Genomic DNA, 16,872 nt, shown 5'->3' on the forward strand with positions numbered 1-16,872 from the left:
TTAAGGATTTCTGCCTCCTCCCCGCAACCGCTTCCCATTTCCCTCACCCTCCCCCGATCAAGTCCCCCTCCCTCATCTGCTCAAAGAGCAATCAGGGTTCCCTGACCTGTGGGAAGCCCAAGGACCGCCCACCTCTATCCAGGTCTCCTAAGGTGAGCATCCAAACTGCCTAGGCTCCCACAAAGCCAGTACGTGCAGTAGGATCAAAAACCCATTGCCATTGTTCTTGAGTTCTCTGTATTTCTCATTGTCCGCTATGTTCAGCTAGTCCAGATTTATCCCATGCTTTTTCAGACCCAGTCCAGCTGGCCTTGGTGAGTTCCCGATAGAACATCCCCATTGTCTCAGTGTGTGGGTGCACCCCTCGTGGTCCTGAGTTCCTTGCTCGTGCTCCGTCTCCTTCTGCTCCTGATTTGGACCTTGAGATTTCTGTCCGGTGCTCCCATGTGGGTCTCTGTCTCCTTTCATCGCCTGATGAAGATTAATATTTATGAGGATGCCTGTGTGTTTGTCTTTGGATTCACCTTCTTATTTAGCTTCTCTAGGAACATGAATTATAAGCTCAATGTCCTTTATTTATGGCTAGAAACCAAATATGAGTGAGTACATCCCATGGTCCTCTTTTTGGGTCTGGCTTACCTCCCTCAAGATAGTGTTTTCTATTTCCTTCCATTTGTATGCAAAATTCAAGAAGTCCTTGTTTTTTACTGCTGAGTAATACTCTAATATGTATATATTCCATACTTTCTTCATCCATTCTTCCGTTGAAGGGCATCTAGGTTGTTTCCAGGTTCTGGCTATTACAAACAATGAGACAACTTTAAGATACCATCTTACACCTGTCAGAATGGCTAAAATAGAAAACACCAATGATAGCCTTTGCTGCAGAGGTTGTGGAGAAAGGGGTACACTCACCCATTGCTGGTTGGAATGCAAACTTGTGCAACCACTCTGGAAAGCAGTGTTTCGGTTTCTCAGGAAATTCGGGATCAACCTACCCCTGGATCCAGCAATACCACTCTTGGGAATATACCCAAGAGAGGCCCTATCATACAACAAAAGTATATGCTCAACTATGTTCATGCTTTCCTCTTCTTAGACATTATTACTTTATCTAGAGTAAGAGTGAATGGTGTCTTTTCCACATCAGAGCACTGGTGGAGGAAGGTCATAATGGCAAGGCTAACACAGAGCTAAAGGCTCAGTTCATGAGCAATGACATTGTAGGAGGGGCTGGTTCTCTCTGATTCTGACATTTTCTGTGTTGAGTCTCATATAGGATTCCAGGTCTATGACCGGAGCTTAGAGAGGATCTCCTTATTCTGTATTTCTTCATATTGGGAAGGGAGTTATGATGGCAATTCTTTCATTAATTTGAAATTCTTTTTCTATTATGCTATAAAATAGGTGAGATCTCTCTGCTGATGAATTTCTCGAGAGAACAGTTTCAGTTTTGCCACTGAAACTGATATGTCTTTAGAGAGACTTGGCTGGAAGCCTTTTTTGTGTCCTCTTGACCACCTAAATCCTTCAAGGATAAATTACAAAACCATTTTTTAAAATGACTGAAATTTATTGCTTTATTTTCTGTAATGGCATTATTGGTCTCAAAATGGCAAAGTAATTGAAAAGATTATTCATTTCTGGTTTTTTGAGGTGTAGTGTAACCAGGTTTAAAAATTGAGATTGAATAAAACTGCTTTGTGTCATGAGAAGAATTGGTCCGTTATTTCAAAAGAATTTGATTCAACTCAATTCTTTTGCATTCACATCTAATCAGCTCACCTTAAGCAAGTTAATCCTTTACTATATAGAATATTTGTCTTTGCCTCTTGGGAAGATAATGCCTTTCCTCAATGGTTGCCACTGTTTTAAACACAATGTTGTGTACTGTTCTACTTTTTTTTTCCAGCAAACCCCTGCCGTTACTACGACGAATACAATAACTGTGATAAGCAAGTGACCCTTATTGGATGCTCACATTCTTCAGTTCTAAAATTCTGCAAGGCTACCTGTCTGTGTAAAACAGAAATAAAATAATCTTCTACTATTTCCTACTGTGCTGTGAACACAAAGGATGTTTTCAGGATCATTGATTTCACATTAATGTACCACAAGATCGTCACTGAATTTCAGTTGCTTTTGTATCAGGCTCAAGAGGCTAAATTTTAATCATCCTTTATAGGCATCAGTGTATGTTCATTAAGATCATGCTCCATGTTATCCCTTTCCCCATTCCATCCTATAGTAAAAACGGTTTTAAATATCTGTGTTGTTTTTCTGTTTTTGTTTGTTTGTTTGTTTTGGGGGGTTGAGGCATGGTTTCTCTGTGCAACAGCCCTGGCTATCCTGGAATTAACTCTGTAGACCAGGTTGGCCACAAACTCGATGAGATCCATCTACCTCTATTTTCCAAGTACTGGGATTACTGCCGCAACCACCACTGGGCCCTTCCTTGATATTTAACTAAAGGGCAAGTCAAATATTTGCCCCAAATTTAATACATGTGATTTTGGTTGACACAATCCAACTAATAATTTAATTGAGTTCTTTATCGGTAACATAAAATAAGTATTTTTATAATCAACTCAGTTTTCCAACTCTCCCATTTTTTTCTGCTTTCCTTTTCAATTTCTTTTTTCTTTTAAATCCAGCATTAAAACCATTTGCCATCCTAACATGAACCAAGTCTCCACTTGAACTGTAGGTATTACTCAGCTAAGAATGGTATAAAAGCCTCACTGACTCATTCCTGTCTCGGCATGCATGTCTGTGAAGTGAGGGAAGTGAGAGCCAGTCTGTCTATCTTTGGGTACCTTGACCTTCACTTCCACTTCTCCAGGGTCCCTCTATTTTCTCACCTCATCCTGAACATCCAGTTCTGAGATTTTTGTGTTTCTTACATCATAACTGAATGCATATAACACCATGCTGTCAAATTATTTGAATACCCTAAACATTGTTTTATTTGACCTTATTCTATTACTTCACTAGAAAAAAAATATATCTTATAAATTGTTCTGTATACAAATATCTTCAAACAAAGAAAACTGAAAATGGAACACAACAGATGATGATGTTGTGATATGTTCCTCCTATATTTCCTTATTTAGAACCCACAAACCTTCCTGGTTTCAAATGGGATACAAAAGCTTGTGAGTCTGAATATCAAAGAAATATTACAAGTAGCATAGCTACATACAAAGTCTGATATTTGGCACTTTTAGTTTTGCTGGGATAATTTTTTTTCTTTCAAAAATTTACTTTTTCCTTCTGAAAATGTCTCTCAAGCAACGGTCCTCAAGTCTGTGTTATTTTTTAATACACTTTGTAAGTGGAAATGAAGATAATCCATGTTTAATTTCAGAGATGGAAATTTTTTGCAATCCCAAGTGAGCTTTAGTGGACAAATATTCCTGCAAAATGTGAGGCAAATGCTAGGCTACTTTTCTCTACACTTGTAGGATCACAGGTCATGCTGGGCTTTTGTGTACTCAGCAGTGCAGCGTTGACCCTAGTCGGTGCTATGGTGTGTGTCGGGAAAACACTGCCATCCCGGGTTGCCAACATCGAATACATGTATATTTATGAATGCAACAATGGTTATTAAAAAATAAAAGAATTATACTAGGGATAAATATCAAAGTAAGACATTTTTTTGGTCACAGAAAAGAACAAAGACATAGTGTGTGGGGGGGGGGGGTGTAGAAGACAGAAACTATGGATAAAACTGAAAATATATCATGTTTCAGATTCTTGATTTAGAGCAGTTCAGTAGCATGATGTCCTCACAGTTTATGTGTAGTCAAAAACAATGGGGTCTTTCAAATGTCTAGATTGAATACTGATTCACAGTGTTGTTAATTAATTCTACACTTGCATTATTTTTCAACATAGACACTACTACTTCACTACAAAGGAACCACTTCTACAATCACATATTATTCTGAGTTCACTCTTCCAAATTCTCTATTATAATGGGGATGTAGCCCACCTCCAACTCTAAATGAGCCTTCAGTGTTTGTTTATCTCTGTGGGAGAGAAGAGGAGAAAACAGCAAGGGAAGTTCCCTACTGTGATGTCAATTATCTCAATGAGGGGCCAGTTTTCAGGTTTTCTTTAACAAAAGTTCAGGATTCCCAACCACTTAAATCACAGCAATTTTCCAGGCAAGTTAAGCACAAGACCACAAGATGGCAGACTGTATATACTGTATTTAGTAATCCTAACAAAGACTTCATCTGTCTTGGCTTTTATTTATTCCACGTGCTGATGGTGTTTTGGTCATTCATTTGTCTAAACATGTATGAAAAAAAAAGCCTGTTTTATTTTAAAATTTTGCAAATATCAAAGTTTCTTTAAACAGATAAAATGAATGTATTTAAAAAATTGAGAATTTATTTAGTAGAAAATATTTCAAAGCAGTTTGTATATTCCACAAATAAACAAAACCCAGCAATGTGTGAAAAGATTTGGAAGTTATTTTGATTCAGAAGTCAATTGCATCTGCATTCCAAGATCGGGATCTTTGATCTGAGAGTCGCTCTTCCATGGTAGCATTTTTATTTCTTCCAACATACTTGGCATGTTATTGATGACATATTATTTCTAGTATAGAAAAGGTTGGAGATGAGGTTTATCTTCATGTTACTGTGAAGGAAGTTTAACCAGCTTCCTCCAGGGAACACCAAAACAAAACCTAACTTAAATCAAGATCATCCTCTTTGGATCTTTAGATGCAATGATGTAATGTACCAGCAGAGGGCTCAGTCGCGTTTCTTATTTATTTATTTATTTATTTATTTATTTATTTTTTATTGTTGAAACAATTTCCGCCTCCTCCCCGCCTCCCATTTCCCTCCTCCTCCTCCCATTCCTCTCCCCCTCCCCCCCACTCCATTCCCCCTCCCTCTCTAGTCTGAATCATTCGCGTTTCTTAAACTGTCATAACAAAGTAGGAACCTGAACTTTTGTTCCCATACTTATTTTCATTTTTTTTTTATTAACACTTTGTAGAAAGGACTAGTACAGACTTTTTCCATCTGGAAGCACTGAGATATTAATTCAATGCCTGTGGTTTTGAAAGAGTAACTGAAACCTTTGCCTGCCCTCACTTTTAAGCTTCTCTTTCAACATCATAACCCACTAGTCACGACCCTTGCTAGAAAGCCAAGTCCATTGGTCAGAGACTTTTTTTTGAGAATTCTCCGGTACATATTTAAAGGTAATGTACTGGGTGATGTCTTAGCAGAGGTCGCATTGTAGTCAAGTGCAATCGGAATTAGGTCACTATTCTTCAGAGATTCCCTCTCCCCCTTTCACCTCAAAACATTTTTGGTGTTTCAGTCTGTCATTATATTAATTGTGGTGTGTGGTGTGTGTGAATGTGTGGTGTGTATATGCATGTGTGTGGTATGTATACGTGTATGTGTGTGCATTTGAATATATGTGTTTAAGTATGTGTGTATGTATATGTGTATACGTGTGTATGAGTAACTTGTGTTTTCTTACTCTGTTTTCGTTCCTTGACTTTATCTGCATCATTAGAATATTTTAAAAGTTTCCATTTTAATTTAATTTGTAAGGTTTTTGAGTGTATATCCTTGTATACTTTTCTTAATCTCTCTTTACATAGTGTGATGGATAGTTTTGTGTAAACTTGACACAAGCTAAAGTCAACTGAGAGGAGGGAACCACAATTTAAAAAAATGTGTCCATATGATCATGATGTAGGCAAGTCTGAAGAGTATTTTCTTAATTTGTTGATTGATATGCGGTGCCTTCCCTGGTTGGTCCTGGCTTCTATTAGAAAGCAGGCTAAGCAAGCCAGAGGAGCAAGCCAGTAAACAGCACCACTCCATGGCTTTGCATCACCTCTACCTTGGGGTCTCTGCCATATTTGAGTTCCTGTCCTGACTTCTTTCAACAAGAAACACTGATAAGAAATGTTGAGCCTAACAAACTCTTCCCTCCCAAGTTGTGTTAAACATAGTGTGTCATCACTTTCATCACAGCAATAGTAACACTAAATAGGACTTCAACACCTCACATGTGTGTGTGTGTGTTCAGAGCAAAAAGTTCTACTTTTGTTTAAGCTTTGTTTGCCTGCAAAAATCCTAAACGACCTATATAAGGTTGCTCTGCTCTTTGTTTACCTGACATGTTTTGAATTCTCTCATGTGCTCAGACGATTTCAGTCTGTTTTAATGAGTTTATAACTAAGTATCATTTGAGAATAAGTTATTTGTCATTCTCTTCCTCATGGATCATGTGAATGGATATGGCTTTAATGTTTGCAAGAAGGTAGAGAGCCATCTGGCCTACGCATTAATTTATAAATAAACAGAGTTACTACTTGCAAAATTGAGGCCTTCAGGGGAATGAATATTTTGAAAACAGGGATTTTTCAATGGGTTTCTTTAAGTAGGGTCTAACCCATAGCATCAGTGGTAGTGTGGGGAATGAAAAGAGAAAAAGTGGAGGAAGAATCCCAAATCTTACCTTCTTCCTCTTCCCTTCAATAGAGAAATGCAGTTCTGCTTGCCATTGTAAGACAACGGGACTGAAGTTATTAAAACTGTGTGTAAAACAAAGATTTACTAATTGTTTCTTAAATGTTTTGAGTATTTTTCTGGGGAAGCCAAAATCTGACTAGTGTTCCTTGATTACCAATTCAAAAAGAGTTGATAATAAAAGCAGAAAACACAACAATGACATAACAAAACCCAGTAATTCACAATTTTACTAAGAATGGGACTTAAGTATTAAACAATAAAGAGTGTATACTGTAACAGATTATAAAATATTTTCACTTGAGAAAATTCATAGATCTCTCAACGCCGGGAGAGCCAGCATTGGGGTGAGTTTCTGGCCCCGCGGCACCAGCCTGGGACGGGGAGCTCAGAGGTTCCTTGGCCCCCTATCCTTCTTGGGCTCTCTGCAGGGCCTCTACTCCCTGTATACCGCCTCTTTCTTCCTAGCCCACCCAGCTTCTATCCAGAACCCTCCCCACTTCGGCCCCACTGCCCTCTTTCGGCACATAACATCACCCAGCCCAGCCTGTCTGGGCACTGGGTCCGAATCCTCGGGGCACCCAAGCGGGTGGGAGTTCCTTTGTTTCTATGGCCTGCCTGCACCAAGCAGGGTAGGTGCATTGTTTGTGAGCTGCCCAACAAGCAGGGATGCCTGATCTCTCGGCACCAGGAGAGCCAGCGTTGGGTAGGCAAGGAGACCTGATCCGGTAAAAGAAGATCCATAAGGGAACATTTGGAAGAAGAGATGGGCAGACGCCAAGGCAAGAATTCGCCCAACAAGATGAAAAGCAACATGAAGCCACCAGAGACCAGAGACCTCACAACGGAAGGACATGAAAACCTTAATCAAGAAGAAGTAGAAAAGATTGACTTCATGAAAGTGATTGACGTCCTTAAACAGCATGTAAAAAACGCCCTTATAGAAATGGATGAGAAATATAACAGAAAGTTTGAAGAATTGAATAAATCAGTGATTGATACCCTAGAAAACCAAGGAAAAACAATCAAACAGATAATGGAAACAGTTCAAGACATGAAAACTGAAATGGAGGCAAAGAAGAAAACACAAACAGAGGGCCGGCTGGACATGGAAAATTTAAGTAAACAAACAGAGCCTACAGAAACAAGCATAACCAACAGAATACAAGAGTTAGAAGAAAGAATCTCAGATTCTGAAGATACCATAGAGAAAATAAACACACTGATCAAAGAAAACAGCAAGTCCAAAAAACTTTCATCACAAAACATTCAGGAAATATGGGGCAAAATACAAAGACCAAACCTAAGAATAATAGGAGTAGAAGAAGGAGAAGAAGTGCAGCTCAGTGGTCCAGAAAATATATTTAATAAAATTATAGAAGAAAACTTTCCCAACCTAAAGAAAGATATACCTATGAAGGTTCAAGAAGCATACAGAACACCGAATAGGCTGGATCAAAAAAAAAATATCCCCTCGCCATATAATTATCAAAACACAAAGCATACAGAATAAGGAAAGAATATTAAGAGCTGCAAAGGAAAAAGGCCAAATTACTTATAAAGGTAAACCTATCAGACTTACATCTGACTTCTCCATGGAAACCATGAAAGCCAGAAGGTCCTGGATAGATGTACTGCAGAAACTGAGAGACCATGGATGCAAGCCCAGATTACTATACCCAGCCAAGCTTTCGTTCACTATAAATGGAGAAAATAAAATTTTCCAGGATAAAAACAAATTTAAACAATACGCAGCCACAAATCCAGCCTTACAGAAAGTAATAGAAGGAAAATCACTAACCAAGGAGTCCAACAATGACCACAATAACTCAGACATCTAGAGACCTTTCACCAACACAAATCAAAGAAGGGAAACACACAAACTCTACGACTAAAAAAATGACCGGAGTTAACAACCACTGGTCATTAATATCACTTAATGTCAATGGACTCAACTCACCTATAAAAAGGCACAGGCTAAGAGATTGGATAAAAATACAGGATCCAACATTCTGCTGTTTACAAGAAACACACCTCAACCACAAAGACAGGCACCTACTCAGAGTAAAGGGCTGGGAAAAGGCTTATCAAGCAAATGGACCAAAGAAACAAGCAGGTGTGGCCATACTAATCTCTAACAAAGTAGACTTCAAACTTAAATCAATCAGAAGAGATGGAGAGGGGCATTTTATACTCATAACAGGAACAGTTCATCAGGATGAAGTCTCAATCCTGAACATCTATGCCCCTATTATAAAAGCACCCACGTACATAAAAGAAACATTGCTAAAACTCAAGGCAGCCATCAAACCGCACACACTAATAGTAGGAGACTTCAACACTCCTCTCTCACCAATGGACAGGTCAATCAGACAGAAACCTAACAGAGAAATAAGAGAGTTAATGGAGGTAATGAATCAAATGGACTTAACAGACATCTATAGAACATTCCACCCAAATAGGAAAGAATATACCTTCTTCTCTGCAGCTCATGGAACTTTCTCAAAAATCGACCACATAGTCGGTAACAAAGCAAACATCCACAGTTACAAAAAAATATTAGTAACCACCTGTGTCTTATCAGATCACCATGGATTAAAGTTAGAATTCAACAACAATGCTACCCCCAGAAAGCCTACAAATTCATGGAAACTGAACAGTCAACTATTGAACCATAGCTGGATTAAGGAAGAAATTAAGAAAGAAATTAAAGTCTTCCTGGAATTCAATGAAAATAAAAAAACAACATACTCAAACTTATGGGACACTATGAAAGCAGTCCTAAGAGGAAAGTTCATAGCACTAAGTGCCCACTTAAAGAAAACAGAGAAAGCTCACATTGGAGACTTAACAGCCCACCTGAAAGCTCAAGAAAAAAAAAAAAAGAAGCAGACTCACCTAGGAGGAGTAGAAGACTGGAAATAATCAAACTGAGGGCTGAAATCAACAAAATAGAAACACAGAAAACAATCCAAAGAATCAATGAAACAAAAAGCTGCTTCCTGGAGAAAATCAACAGGATTGACAAACCCCATTCCAAACTAATCAAACGGCAGAGAGAGAATTTGCAAATTAATAAGATCAGAAATGAAAAGGGGGACATAACCACAGACACAGAGGAAACTCAAAGAATCATTAGATCTTACTACAAAAGCCTATATGCCACAAAACTGGAAAATGTAAAGGAAATGTACACTTTTTTAGATAAATACCATATACCAAAGTTAAACCAGGACCAGGTGAACAATCTAAATAGACCTGTTAGTCGCGAAGAATTAGAAGCTGTTATCAAAAACCTCCCTACCAAAAGAAGCCCAGGACCAGATGGTTTCAATGCGGAATTCTACCAGAACTTCCAAGAAGACCTAATACCTATACTCCTTAATGTATTTCACAATATAGAAACAGAAGAGGCATTGCCAAATTACTTTTATGAAACTACAGTTACTCTGATACCAAAACCGCACAAAGATTCAACCAAGAAAGAGAATTATAGACCAATCTAACTCATGAACATTGATGCAAAAATCCTCAACAAAATACTGGCAAACCGAATCCAAGAAAACATTAGAAAAATTATCCATTATGGTCAAGTAGGCTTCATCCCAGGGATGCAGGGCTGGTTCAACATACGAAAATCTATCAATGTAATCCATCATATAAATAAACTGAAAGAAAAAAACCATATGATCATTTCATTAGATGCTGAAAAAGCATTTGACAAAATTCAACATCCCTTTATGATAAAAGTATTGGAGAGATTAGGGATATAAGGGTCATACCTAAATATAATAAAAGCTATATACAGCAAGCTGACAGCTAACATCAAATTAAATGGAGAGAAACTCAAAGCCATCCCTCTAAACTCAGGAACACGACAAGGCTGTCCACTCTCGCCATACCGCTTCAATATAGTGCTTAAAGTTCTAGCAATAGCAATAAGACAACATAAGGGGATCAAGGGGATTCAAATTGGAAAGGAAGAAGTGAAACTTTCGTTATTTGCAGATGATATGATAGTGTACATAAGCGACCCCCAAAACTCCACCAAAGAACTTTTACAGCTGATAAACACCTTTAGTAATGTGGCAGGATACAAGATCAACTCCAAAAAATCATCACCCTCTTATACACAAAGGATATGTAAGCAGAGAGGGAAATCAGAGAAGCTTCACCTTTCACGATAGCCACAAACAGCATAAAATATCTTGGGGTAACTCTAACCAAGGAAGTGAAAGACCTATTTGACAAGAACTTTAAGGCATTGAAGAAAGAAACTGAGGAGTATACCAGAAAATGGAAGGACCTCCCTTGCTCTTGGATTGGGAGGATCAACATAGTAAAAATGGCAATTCTACCAAAGGCAATTCATAGATTCAATGCAATCCCCATCAAGGTCCCATCAAAATTCTTCACAGATCTTGAGAGGACAATAATCAACTTTGTATGGAAAAACAAAAAACCCAGGATAGCCAAAACAATCCTATACAATAAAGGATTGTATGGAGGCATTACCATCCCTGACATCAACCTCTATTACAGAGATACAGTGATGAAAACAGTGTGGTACTGGCATAAAAGCAGAGACGTCGACCAATGGAATCGTATAGAAGACCCGAATATTAACCCACAAACCTATGAACACCTCATTTTTGATAAAGGAGCCACAAGTATACAATGGAAGAAAGAAAGCATCTTCAACAAATGGTGCTGGCACAACTGGATGTCAACCTGTAGAAGAATGAAAATAGACCCATATCTATCACCATGCACAAAACTCAAGTCCAAATGGATTAAAGACCCCACTATCAGTCAGAACACACTGAACCTGACAGAAGAGAAAGTGGAAAGTACCCTACAACAGATGGGCACAGGAGATCGCTTCCTATGTGTAACCCCAACAGCACAGACATTAAGGGCAACAGTGAATAAATGGGACCTACTAAAACTGAGAAGCTTCTGTAAAGCAAAGGACACTGTCACCAAGACAAAAAGGCAACCTACTGACTGGGAGAAGATCTTCACCAACCCTGCAACAGACAAAGGTCTGATCTCCAAAATATATAGAGAACTCAGGAAACTAGACTTTAAAATGCTAATTAACCCAATTAAAAAATGGGGCACTGAACTGAACAGAGAATTCTCAGCAGAGGAAGTTCGAATGGCCAAAAGACACTTAAGGTCATGCTCAACCTCCTTAGCGATCAGGGAAATGCAAATCAAAACAACTTTGAGATATCAACTTACACATGTCAGAATGGCTAAAATAAAAAACTCCAATGATGGCCTTTGCTGGAGAGGCTGTGGAGGAAAGGGGTACCCTCATCCATTGCTGGTGGGAATGCAATCTTGTGCAACCACTTTGGAAATCGGTGTTTCGGTTTCTCAGGAAATTCGGCATCAACCTACCCCTGGACCCAGCAATACCACTCCTGGGAATATACCCAAGAGATGCCCTATCATATGACAAGAGCATTTGTTCAACTATGTTCATAGCAGTATTATTTGTAATAGCTAGAACCTGGAAACAACCTAGATGCCCTTCAATGGAAGAATGGATGAAGAAAGTGTGGAATATCTACACATTAGAGTACTACGCTGCGGTAAAAAACAATGACTTCTCGAATTTTGCATGCAAATGGATGGAAATAGAAAACTATCCTGAGTCAGGTCACCCAGACCCAAAAAGATGAATTTTTGATGTACTCACTCATAATTGGTTTCTAGCCATAAATAAAGGTCACGGAGTCTACAATTGGTGATCCTAAAGATGCTAAGTAAGAAGGTGAACCAAAGGAAAAACATATAGTTGTCCTCTTGGCTATGGGAAGTAGACAAAATTGCCGGGGAGAAAATTGGGATCTTGGGGGTGGGGTGGGATGGGGGTAAGGGGAGATGGGGAGAGAAAAGGGAGAAGGGGAGAATGGGGGGAACTTGGGGAAAAAGGATGATTGGGATTAAGGAAGGTTGGATAGGGGAGCACGGAAGCACAATTCTTAGTTAAGGGAGCCACCTTAGGGTTGGCAAGAGACTTGAACCTAGAGTAGCTCCCAGGTGCCCAAGCCGAGGTCCCCAGTTAATTCCTTGGGTAGCTGAGGATAGGGAACCTGAAATGACCCTATCCTAGAGCAATACTGACGAATATCTTGCATATCATCATAGAACCTTCATCTGGTGATGGATGGAGATAGAGACAGAGACCCACACTGGAGCACTGGACTGAGCTCCCAAGGTCCCAATGAGGAGCCGAAGGAGGGAGAACATGAGCAAAGAAGTTGGGACCACGAGGGGTGCACCCACCCACTGAGACAGTGGAGCTGATCTATTGGGAGCTCACCAAGGCCAGCTGGACTGTGACTGAAAAAGCATGGGATAAAACTGAACTCTCTGAATATGGCGAACAATGAGGGCTGATGAGAAGCCAAGGACAATGGCACGGGGTTTTGATCCTATGTAATGTGCTGGCTTTGTGGGAGCCTAGCCAGTTTGGATGTTCACCTTCCTAGATATATACGGAGGGGGGAGGACCTAGGACTTACCAGAGGGCAGGGAACCCTGACTGCTCTTTGGACTGGAGAGGGAGGGGGAGAGGAGTGGGGGGAGGGGGAGAAGGGTGGGAGGAGGGGGAGGGAAATGGGAAGCTGGGAGGAGGTGGAAACTTGTTTTTTTTCTCCTTTTCTCAATCAAAAAAATAAAATTAAAAAAAACAACAAATAAAAAGAAAATTCATATATCTCATGTTTTTAGATAAAGCAGAATAACAAAGAATTACATTAAAACAGTGCTATAGATGAGCCTGCTATTATTGAACTGGAATGCTGTGAGGCTGAGTTGTATTTAGGTAAAAGGTAAAAGAATTGTGCAAACTAAAGTGTGTGAGTTGCACTGTAGAATGAGATGTACCTGGTGTAGTTTAATTCTACAGATAAAAATTTTGCTTTATATTTATTCACAGAAAAGGCACTGTTAATAGATTTATACTCTTTGATTTAATTTTCCCTTCTTTCCTGTTATAAACCTATATGAAAATGTCTATGCTCAGAAAATTTAAGATTGTGTTTGACACTGAGGACTAAATTACAAAATTAAAATTTGATTTTGCTGTCTTCTACTCTATAATAACACTTAGTAGTTCATACTCTGCCCTGCCAAATTGAAAAAGCACAAGTAATCTAAAAAATCATTACATCATGGCAAATCATTTTCTAAGAACTGGGCACAAGATATGGCAAGATCCCACTATCCAAAGCTTCCTGAGAAGCAATATAAGGTTATAATGCCTGCATCTGCTATGAAGGCTTCTGTGATAAGAGTGTCAAAGAGGTCTCCTCTCTGAGGAAGACATGAAAACGTTCAAAGCTTTCTTTCAAACGCTCTATGAGATATGCATAGTTAATGTTGAAGGGGAAATAACCCCACCAGACCTACCAAAAAAATTATCATTGTTGGTGGTGAGTATGCCAGATATTTTGAAATAAAAGAGTGAAGGCTGTTCCATTTACAAAGGCTTGTCTTCAAGAACAAATGATATCAGCTTCTTATATGAACATCGTAGGTGCTTAAATGAATTGAATAAATATGAACATTCCATTCAGAGTTACTTTTCTTTTCAACATGGAGAAGGGACATGGGTTTGTCAAGTACAGGAAAGCAAAACACTGACTGTGGTTTCTAAGATTCAGTCAAAGATGGGGGAGGTTCCCATGGGAACTGGGTGCTCTCTAGAGACGTCCAGGCAGATGATAGCTGTTGGAGTATATAGAGTTATTAGCTTGAGTGTCTTAGCCATTACTGATTTGCCTTTGCTTTAGGGATAACTTCATACACATAGCTTGTGTTTAGTTCAGGATAAACCAAGAAGGTCACAAAAACAACAAAAAGCCATGAAATATTAATTTATTGAGAAAATAGATGATTATTCCCCAGAGAGGAAGGGAAATAAAAGATCATGAGATGCAAGTGTGATCAATAATCTGCCATATACTTGTATGAAATCATCAAAAAATAGTTCAAAATGAATAAAGAACCCGAATGACATTTGTAATTACAATGTTCATAGTCTGAAGTATAAAGCAAAGCATTTCCATTCAAGTTAGATTGGACTACATGTTTGAAGAATGGGAGATTCATGACAATTTTACCGGAATTCTGCCATGAAATAATACGTGCATTTCAAGCAGTGGTTCTCAATCTTTTGGTCAAATTCCTTTGGGGGTTTTCAAAGACACTTTCATAGGTTTTGCTTATCAGATATTATTCATATCAGATATTTACATTATGATTCCTTACAGTAGCAGAACTACAGCTGTGAAGTAACATAGAAAATAACTTTATATTTGGGGTTCACTACCACGTGAGGAAATGTATTAAAGGATTGGAGCATTAGGAAGGATGAGAACCACTGACTTAAGGATAGAAAGGTTAAGATATGAGTTCTGAAGTGTTGCTAATTCTCAGATGCCTGCTCCATCGACAACTTGTTCAGAACACCTTTTCACTGACCCTAGGCAGAGAGACTGCTTAACTTTGTTTATTTTATTTATTTACAGTATCCATTCTGCTTGTATTTGGGTGCTTAACTAAACAGTATAAAAGACTTGAAAGAGAACATAGTAATGGACACAGTGATGGGTTAGTGTTAGATTTAGGATACCAGGAGGCTCCTCGTTAACATTATTTTAAACCCAACACAGTACTAAGATCAAGAATTCCTCCATCTCATTAATTAAGGTGGAAATCCTTTGAGGCATATTATTTTCAGATATGTTACATTTGTTTATGCTGCACTTGACTAACTGTGAAACTCTGATTCTTTGCCTGTCTACAACACCTGAAGGTCCTAATAAAAAGATGACCAGCCTATAGCAAGGCAGAAGCAAGGAAAGGTGAGACTGGCAGGCAGACATTATAAAAGAGAAATGAGGAGGAGAAGGAGGATCAAGAGAGAACAAAGAGAGGAGGATATTAGGGACCAGCCACTGAGCCACTCAATCAGCCACAGAATAAGATAGAAAGTAAGATATATAGAAGTAAGAGAACAGTAAAAGCCCAGATGCAAATGGTACACAGGTTAATTTAAAGTAAGAAAAGTTGGCAAGAAACAAGTCAAGCTAAGACTCAACATTCATAAGTAAAAATAGGTCTCCATGTGTGATTTATTTTGGAGCTTGGTGCAGGCCTGCAAAAGAATAAAAAAAAAATACACAACAGAAATCAAAGTGTATTGTATGTGCCTAACTCTGGTTCTTTGTAGCCATGCTCCTGAACCTTATCGGATATCTTTTAGCTTGTAATAACAAGGTTTTCTCTTGGCAGCAACTATTTGCGACACAAATTGCACGGCTTTATTCATATCATTTCCTAGGCCTCTTGAATTTGCTACTTCTTCAGGATTTATCAGCTTCAAAGACTCCATGGTTTTTTCTTCATCATCGCAGTGAATCCTCTTCAACTGAGCCCTAATCTCTTCCTTGTCTGCCAGAGATATGCCAGGTTCTTTGGGGATCTGTGAAAAAGCCTAAGGTGGAGATAACATTATGAGAATTACAGGAAGAAACGTAAGGCCTAGCCACTTGTATTTGCACACGATGTAATAAGATGGGGAAGGCTGGGAACTCATGACAATCCCTAGGTTTTACAGAAAATACATGCCTCTTTGTCATCTACATTAAAAGAGTTTTACTTAGGGCAAGGACGTGCTTCTCATTTAGTACTCTACCAGGAATATTTTACAGATTTAAATCACATTCCTCAGGACTTTTCAACAACTAACTTTCAGATATTAACACACAAAAAAATCTTTCAGTCTATTTTGAGAAAAAAAAATTGATTTGCTGAAATGATACCTTCTCAGTTTGTTCAGGTTAGTTGTAGAAATGCTATTTATGAACAATTAGCTCTGGTTCAAATTTATACAATATTTTGTGGATGTGTGTATGTGAACATCAAGAGCAATGGTAGAACAATACTTGTGAGTTGTAGGAAAGAGATGTAAGATTGAATTTACAGCAGTATGGTAGCCTATGACTAAGCAATGTTACATGCACATGTAAACAATGTACTATTATTATATATTTTTTCTGATACTTGGAGTGAGTTATTAATTTAACCATAACAAAATATTATATTTTTAAGAGTCTCAAATCTAGCCTCATAGACCTCACTATACAGTACACAATTTTCTACTCTGTATATATCTTTCTCTTACTTTGCTTTTCCAGAAAGAGGAGCTATTTGTCATTGTTTAAAAAAAGCACAACACATTTACCAGTACCTTGTAGGAAAAAATGCACATGGTAAACACTTAGTAAACATTTATTATTATAAATTGGATAAAAAAAAAGCACAGTGTTTTTTTTTT

The 16,872-nt window shown here is 38.4% G+C and overlaps 1 protein-coding gene across 1 annotated transcript in view; it reads left to right on the plus strand.

Moving 5' to 3' along the window:
* Positions 1–2,040, plus strand: part of Crisp1 (cysteine rich secretory protein 1) — a 37,964-nt gene extending 35,924 nt beyond the window's left edge. Inside the window, exon 9 of the mRNA XM_041655115.1 lies at positions 1,913–2,040. Within this exon, the coding sequence (XP_041511049.1) occupies positions 1,913–2,040 (128 nt within the window). The remainder of the gene's footprint in view (positions 1–1,912) is intronic.
* Positions 2,041–16,872: the final 14,832 nt, after the last annotated feature.

The sequence above is a fragment of the Microtus oregoni genome, unplaced genomic scaffold (assembly GCF_018167655.1).
Source record: "Microtus oregoni isolate MIOR12 unplaced genomic scaffold, Mior012 000007F_ref0000211, whole genome shotgun sequence".
NCBI lineage: Eukaryota > Metazoa > Chordata > Mammalia > Rodentia > Cricetidae > Microtus > Microtus oregoni.